Source organism: Patiria miniata, unplaced genomic scaffold (assembly GCF_015706575.1).
Source record: "Patiria miniata isolate m_02_andy unplaced genomic scaffold, ASM1570657v1 HiC_scaffold_6, whole genome shotgun sequence".
In the NCBI taxonomy this organism is placed as follows: Eukaryota; Metazoa; Echinodermata; class Asteroidea; order Valvatida; family Asterinidae; genus Patiria; species Patiria miniata.
Window position 1 is genome coordinate 20,364,432 of NW_024037073.1, and position 8,255 is coordinate 20,372,686.

Sequence of the window (8,255 nt, forward strand, 5' to 3'; positions counted from 1 at the left end):
GATATTGTTTCTGCTATATTTGAACCCTGACTATTCCAAAACAAAAGCTTTTCTTGGTGCATTAGGTGTCCAGTTATAAATATGCAATGTCAGTTTGGGTAATATTTACATATGTGTAAAAAATGGCAATAACAAAATATTTGGATGTAATATTGACATGGTGTCAATGTTACGTCCAAATTAATACATAAATTGCTCATATTTTTGTCATAGTACATTCAACTGATTTCAATCTTTCTTAAGTATTGAAACACCCTAAGACAAATATTATGTTGAGCATTTGTTGGAGGAAATCGTTGGAAAATGATGCAAAACTTCCACTTTTCTTGAAAATGACAGCAAACCAGGTGCCATGATTTCACAGGATGCTTGAGACTATTATTCACTTACAGTCAAGTAAGGTATTTCATAACAATTTGGTAGTTTTGTTTTTTGATGTTTGCAAATGTTGTACATCGCCTTTAACGAAAATGATTTCAATTGAAATAGTCAATGAAAGCGATCAAGTTCCAAAATATCCTGTGACATCGGGTCAAACTTCCTTTTTTTCTTTTCTTTTATAAATAGACACCATTTCTAACAATGAACTCAGGAACAAGCGTGTTATCAATCCACTTCATCAGCACTTGTACCTGTACCTAGACCATTCTATTTCATGATTTTATCAGACTTCCTGGGCATTAGGTACACATACAGTGGAAGGAAGCTTTAGTTTCCTTTTATTCAGGTTATAATTCTCTCATTCCATAATTCCTTTACTGTTTGGAATAATTTACAATATAGCAGCCGGGCCAGAATCTTTGATTCATCCCAACTCTGCTCCAACTTCCAAGGATTTTGAAAGCACCCCGACGAACAAAAACAAAATCCAACACGATAAAACAGCAAGAAAATTGACTTGTTCCAATCTAAAACCCTTGTATGGTTGGATCTTGTTGGATTTAGCAACAATTTGGTTTAGGAGTATAAAAAGTGAAAGTTTTTAAAAGCCTTCTTACATCTACATTGTTAGAACTACAATGTACCTATTTGATAAATGTAAAAATACAGATTAAATTTTCCACAATATACTATGTATCTAATATCACCCACACCAACACTACCTAACCCTTCCCTCACCCCACCCTCAACCCCACCCAACTTCCCACAAAAAAAACTTTCACATGTGAATGCAACTGAAAAGGACAGTCACAAATCAACAGAGAACATTCTCTTAATTATATTTATTTAGGTATTGATTAATCTGTTTTCATCTGTGATTCACAGCTTCAGGAATTATTTCTCCAAAGGAATGGTGGAGTGTAGATTACAATCAGAAAGAACTTGAAGTATCTGTCGAGACCTTGGACTACCAATGTAGCAATCTTTATCTCTTCCCTATCAGTCTGCTGTAATAAGAGTCGTCTGTATGAATGCTATAACTAGGAATGAACCTTTTAAGAGCATGGTACGTGCCAAGTTTTTGGGGTCAAAAGGTCAGACAGGATGTGAGTGAAATCCATCCAGTGCCAGTCAATGGTTATTCATAGAACTTGAGAGTTGGACTCAGGAAACTTTCTTGGTGCTTTGGTGCATTTGAACTTTCTCCATCCTGATGTAAACTTTGACAGGAAAGATACTTGACAAACATAGCCTTTAGCGGGGTACTGCATGGGAATTATTAGATCTTAATATGTTTAAACCACTTGCAACCTTTTCTGACCTCATTCACTGCATGTTAAAGATGACCTTAACCCTAATCTTACCAACTCCATCAAAATCCCCCCCCCCCCTTGGGGGGGGAATTTTGGTAGATTACCCATGTTCACCAACACCAAGTCCATCGAAATCCACCAACACCAGTGGTGGGTTTCGACAGATTTGGTCCTGAACTGAAGCATTACGTGAAGCACAGTGAGTGATGGATTTTGACAGACATGGTCTTCTACTTAATAAAACCTAAGTAGTGAGTTAGGGTTATTAGGCTCAGTGATAATAATGGACGAAGGGAAGAAATTTGGAACGGGGTTCGGTAAAAACAAGATGCTATGATGAGCTAAATATACAGGTTTCACTTTTTCGGTGCCACTGTTGGGAAATTATGAAAGCTGGAGGAAATCAGGTCATACCATATTCATAAGGTTCCTGGAAGTGGAACAAATTTGCTTTGGGAATAAAGCTAAACAAGGAACTAATTTTAGCGGTTTGACTTTGATTACTTGATCTAAGTTGACACATTTGGTAAAAGTCTACTTCGGGATCGGACCCCTTGCCCATTTAAGACAACAGAAATCCACTATCCTGACTATTGTATTGTATTATGATATTCACCAAAATAGCTGGTATGGTTGAAAAAGAACAGGAAAGATATGGGCAAGAAAGCAGTGGGGTTTTTTTATTTAGAAGACAATATGTGGTAAACTGATGAAAATGATGTTTGTGAAAGCACCAGCTCACATGCTATGCATTAAGTGAAAGAACAAAAATGTGTTGAATGGCAAACAAACCCCGAAACCAAAATAGGCCTAGGCCTACTTATTTCTATTTCCAACTGTTAAATTAATGTAATTAATACAATTGTAATAATGTTTGAGTTACCTATATTTTAAGGCAACAGATATGATGATTGAAGGCAATTACAAAAACAGGAAATTCTTTCAACATTTGAAGAAACAATGTAACCCACACAAAAAAAATGTGAAAGACCTTCACAATTTTACAAAATAACCGGCAAACCTCGAACTGAAACAAAACATTCTGTTCATTTTACAGTCTTCATTTACACATACAAAATCCCCCAAAACCATAAAAAAAACGACAGACAAATACGGCATAAACAGTAATGATTTCAATGTGAATACTGCGAAATCTTGATCAAATTTCAACCCAAGAACATGAAGAAATTGCAACGGACACCTGCCCCCAAACCGGCACGTGGCGGCCATTTTGAGAGGGCGTGTTACACTGGGTCGAGTCCACATACTGCACAAATCCAATGCATTAGTACACACATTACAAAATTGATACTGTGAATTTCCAACCACCGGTGTTTTTAAATTCATACAGACCTGTAAATGCTCCTGGAAGCGGATGGGCAAATTCTGAGCCATGGTGACTTAGTAGATCTGTCCCTCTCCCAGAAAAAAAATCACACCTTCCCGGTGTTTTCCTTAGTTGTAAGATTTTCCGACGGTGAATTACCAACGTGATTTTTGCCCAAGTGGCCAGAAATGGCCGACATTTACGGAGAGGTTTTCAAATAGTTCCGGCTGAAATTCCTACGCGTGCCCAAAACCTATTCAAGTTACGTTTGTCTCAATTTCGGATGATTTTTTAATTTATATATGCATTTTAAAGTTAACCGTTACGACATAAATCATAAATTATTTCTGTATCATCCAATTAGTTCCTAGAATATCATGTCAAGAAGGACTAATTTCTATCGTACTGGCGGTGATGCGGCTACACAGCCATAAGCCCAGTAATAAATGAATGGGCATACGTCATCTGCGGCTGATGTGGAAAAACATTTTTTAAGTGTAGTTGACGATGAGAGTCCACGTCACGTGCAAAGTTGTAGAAACCATGGAGGAATTCCTCCATGAGTAGACGCAGCAATCTGGTTTGCTTTGGTTTAGTGGGAAAACTTGCTTATTTACATTGTTTATTGTGGGAAACACATACAAAATCAAAATTTACACGAAATGCTTGTTTTTTGTTATGTCTGGTTTTTTCGGCACTAGAAGGACACAGACTACACGCACACCAAAAGTGAAGTTGAACTTTCCACTTGAGTGAGAATGAAGTCAAGTGTGAACAATTCACACAACACGTGTGCACAATCATGAACTCTTTTGGAATCGTTGGATCAGTTTGGATCAAGGGCCGGGGAGAGGGGGCGGGGGTGTTTTCAGATCCGTTTAACGCCCCTGTAGATCATCGTTTTATTTCGTGGAAAAAAGTCAGTTTCAAATAAAAGTTGCTACACGAATCCGCGAAAATTAAAATGAAATGAAAAAGTGAAATGCTGAGATTATTTCTATACAATATTATGTTTCACAGACAGTCCGATGAAGAATTCTTTAGAGATGATCAAAAAAAATCTGATGAAACTGGTTATTTTTGGATACTATTTTTTTAAAGGCTTTACAGTTTAAAGGGTTACTATGACATGAATTTTTCTCAGGAACGTAATTTCTTAAACCTTCTACTCCTATTAAATGTATGAAAACTATTTCACATACATTTTTTGGTTCACATTCAAAACTTTTCCATGATTTTGCGGATTTTGCATTTTCAGGCAGAGACAATTCATTTTAGGAGTTTTCTGTTCATATTGTGAACGCAAAAATGTGTTCATTGAAAACATTTGTGAAACAAGTGTGCTCATTGGCCTGCCATGTACTGACACTAAAACAAATCACCAAAGAAAAGAAAAAATTATGACAACTTTTGGTGCTGAATTAAATAGCAGTACTCACTTTTGCTCATGAATATGGAAATTGATATTCGCATAAAAAAAGACAAAAAGGCACCAAATGATACCCTTAAAATGGCAAAACAAAAATTAAAAATAAAGTTAAGTAGGACACAAAGGTGATTTTTCAAGGAAATCATTTTTAAAAAAATGATTGCATGAGCCAAATTCTCATTTAGGTCAGTTTCCAAGCATTTCATTTCATTGAATGTGTGAAATGTCAATATAAACGCGGAATAGGTTTTATTCATATTTTATACATCGTAATTTTAAACGGATAGTTGGGAAAGTATATCGGATTTAAAAGAAAAGTACCGGAAAGGGGCAACTTCTTTGCCACATCCCAAAAAGCGGAGGGCCAGGGGATCGAGCCATATGTAGATGATCGAGCTAAGCGAAGAAATAATTAAGGGATTCTTCTGGGGAGAGGGCGCTAATTCATTTTAGCGGTGTCGATCTCGAGCAGCTGACAGATCTGGCGCCCTGAGTCGGTTGCCCACAACCACTTCGCCCATTTGCCACTTCGCCCATTTGCCACTTCGCCCAATTAACACTTCGCCCATTTGCTACTTCTCCCATTTGCCACTTCGCCCATTTGCTACTTCGCCCATTTGCCACTTCGCCCATTTGCCACTTCGTCAGTGGGCGTAGCCAGGAATGTTTCGGGGGGGGGGGGGGGCGCTGGGGGGCTGGAACATTTCATGGGGGCGGGGGCGTCATGTAGGGGCGTCAATCGCTTCCCAAAAGTGTGGGGGGGGGGGACATACTTGATCAGAACTGATGTGACCGCGAAGCACGAAGCCCTTACGGCGTGGGGGTTCGGGTCCCGCTTAAGGGCCCCGAAAAAATTGGATTCTAGATGTTCTGTAGTGTGATCTGAGGCAATTTCTTACCACTTTCCTCTATGTTTTAACTAACATTTTCTTAGCAAAAGATAATTTTTTTAACATCGTTTTCGAGGTTGGAGTAATTGAATAAGCTATCGGTATTCTGAGCTATAGGCGTGGGGTTCGGGGCCCGCTTAAGGGCCCCGAAAAAAATTGGATTCTCGATGCTCTGTGGTGTGATCTGAGGCAATTTCTTACCACTTTGACCAATAATTATCTTAGCACAAAAGATAATAATTTAAACATTATTTACGAGGTTTTCTCAGCTAAAGGCATAAGAAAAAATTTTTAACATTGTTTTCGCGGTTGGAGTCATTGAATCAGCTACAGGTATTCTGAGCTATAGGCGTGGGGTTCGGGGCCCGCTTAAGGGCCCCGAAAAATTTTGGATTCTAAATGCTCTGTGGTGCTATCTGAGGCAATTTCTGACCACTTTAACCAATATTTTCTAAGCAAAAGATACAATGTAGTATATAGTAGGGCCCTGTAAATGAGACACGTGTTCAAAAATCTGGGGGGGGGGGGACATTTGATATTGTGTCCCCCACCCTTCAAAAAGTGCAGGGGGGGGGGGAATGGGGGAGACAAGGTTTCATGGGGGGGGGGGCCTCCCCCCCCCCCCCACGCCCCCCTCCCCTCCCCCGTGGCTACGCCACTGATTTCAAGGAATTTTAATTGGTCTATTGTTATTATTTAGCTTATATGAATGGAGGAAAAAGTTTGTGCATGGCCGATTCGCGTGATATCGCTGACTGAAACTGTGTGACCCACGGACCACCTGTCTATAATACGTGTTCCGTGGTGTGAGCGAGCAGTGCAGTGGGTGTTAATACGCATTTTAGATTATCATTATGCGCTATGTCACGCCAGTTGTCAGTTTACTGGTCCGCGGTCGCCGGTCGAAGGGTCGTTTCTCAGTGGTCATCACTGGATCATTCGCTACTATTTAGATTTAGATCAATGATAATTTTTTTAGGAACTCAAAATCTCAGTGGGTGGGCGACTGGGGGGGGGGGGCTACAAGGTTTCATGGGGGGGGGGGCGGTCGCCCACACGCCCCCCCCCCCCGGTGGCTACGCCACTGCACTTCGTCCACCCCCTTGTTCGTACGTACATGTACGTACGGCATGACGTGTACATTAGGAGACTTAATTTCATAAGAAACCGTCAAACAATGAAGCAATATTGGCCGTAACAATACAGTGTTTTAAGCGCGACAAATGCAATCCGAATGAAAATCAATGTGTATTTTTCGCGTGGAAAACACTACATTGTTACGATCATATTATTTTTATCGTTGGACTGTTTCTCATGATATTCAATACCCCTCTGTTACACATCGTGGAAATTAATTGCACGAAATTTCAGTTTAATACATGATGTATTTCTTGAGTTATTGATCGGAAACTGAGTTGTTATTTTTGTTCAACAGTGCAGCATCCGCACCAATATTCTTTTATTTGATAGAGGGCGCGCCACATAATTAGTGGTCTCGATAATTATCTACCACCAAACTCGTTTGGGGGGCAACAACTCCAGGAATACAAGATGATTAATTTGATTTTTTGTCTAGTGATTTGTCATTATGTTTAACATTAGGAGAGTTAATTTCATAAGAAACCGTCAAATAATGAAGCAATATTGGCCGTTTCAAAACAGTGTTTTAAGCGCAACAAATGCAATCCGAATGAAAATCAATGTGTATTTTTCGCGTGTAAAACACTACATTGTTACGATCATATTATTTTTATCGTTGGACTGTTTCTCATGATATTCAATACCCCTCTGTTACACAACGTGGAAATTAATTGCACGAAATTTCAGTTTAATACAAGATGTATTTCTTGAGTTATTGATCGGAAACTGAGTTGTTATTTTTGTTCAACAGTGCAGCATCCGCACCAATACTCTTTTATTTAAACAGTGTCTTGTGTCGCGACAAGCAGCAAAACTTGGCGATGGGCTGCAGTGGCAATCCAAACAGAACATTTGCCTCATTTTTGCACAGGAACGATAGTCCACCACGACATGCTATCTCAAAAATTAATTGGAGCATTGAATTGAATTTTGGCCAGATGATTGGTCATGAAAAGAAGACAAAATAGACAGAAGATTTAAACGGAATATTGTTTTTCCCTCCCCAAACAGTGTCTTGTGTCGCAACACGTAGCAAAACTTGGCGATGGGCTGCAGTGGCAGTCCAAACAGAACATTTGCCTCACTGTTGCACAGGAACGATAGTCCACCACGACATGCTATCTCAAAAATTAATTGGAGCATTGAATTGAATTGTGGCCAGATGATTGGTCACGAAAAGAAGACAAAATAGACAGAAGATTTAAACGAAATATTGTTTTTCTCTCCCTAAACAGTGTCTTGTGTCGCAACACGTAGCAAAACTTGGTGATGGGCTGCAGTGGCAGTCCGAACATAACATTTGCCTCACTTTTGCACAGGAACGATAGTCAACCACGACATGCTATCTCAAAAATTAATTGGAGCATTGAATTGAATTGTGGCCAGATGATTGGTCACGAAAAGAAGACAAAATAGACAGAAGATTTAAACGAAATATTGTTTTTCTCTCCCCAAACAGTGTCTTGTGTCGCAACACGCAGCAAAACTTTGCGATGGGCTGCAGTGGCAGTCCTAACAGAACATATGCCTCACTTTTGCACAGGAACGATAGTCCACGACAACATGCTATCTCAAAAGTAAATTGGAGCATTGAATTGAATTTTGGCCAGATGATTGGTGACGAAAAGAAGACAAACTAGACAGAAGATTTAAACGAAATATTGTTTTTCTCTTCCTAAGCAGTGTCTTGTGTCGCAACACGTAGCAAAACTTGGCGAAATTGGGGGGGGGGGGGAGATTTTTATGCTAAATGAGTCGCGTAGATTTCTTCAGTG

At 39.5% G+C, this 8,255-nt stretch overlaps 1 protein-coding gene across 1 annotated transcript in view; it reads right to left on the minus strand.

Annotated features, from left to right (window-relative positions):
• The window catches only part of LOC119742568 (clathrin heavy chain 1), a 53,504-nt gene extending 50,258 nt beyond the window's left edge, over positions 1-3,246 (minus strand). Inside the window, exon 1 of the mRNA XM_038218650.1 lies at positions 3,048-3,246. Coding sequence (XP_038074578.1) covers positions 3,048-3,089 — 42 coding nt within the window. The 5' untranslated portion in view covers positions 3,090-3,246. The remainder of the gene's footprint in view (positions 1-3,047) is intronic.
• Positions 3,247-8,255: the final 5,009 nt, after the last annotated feature.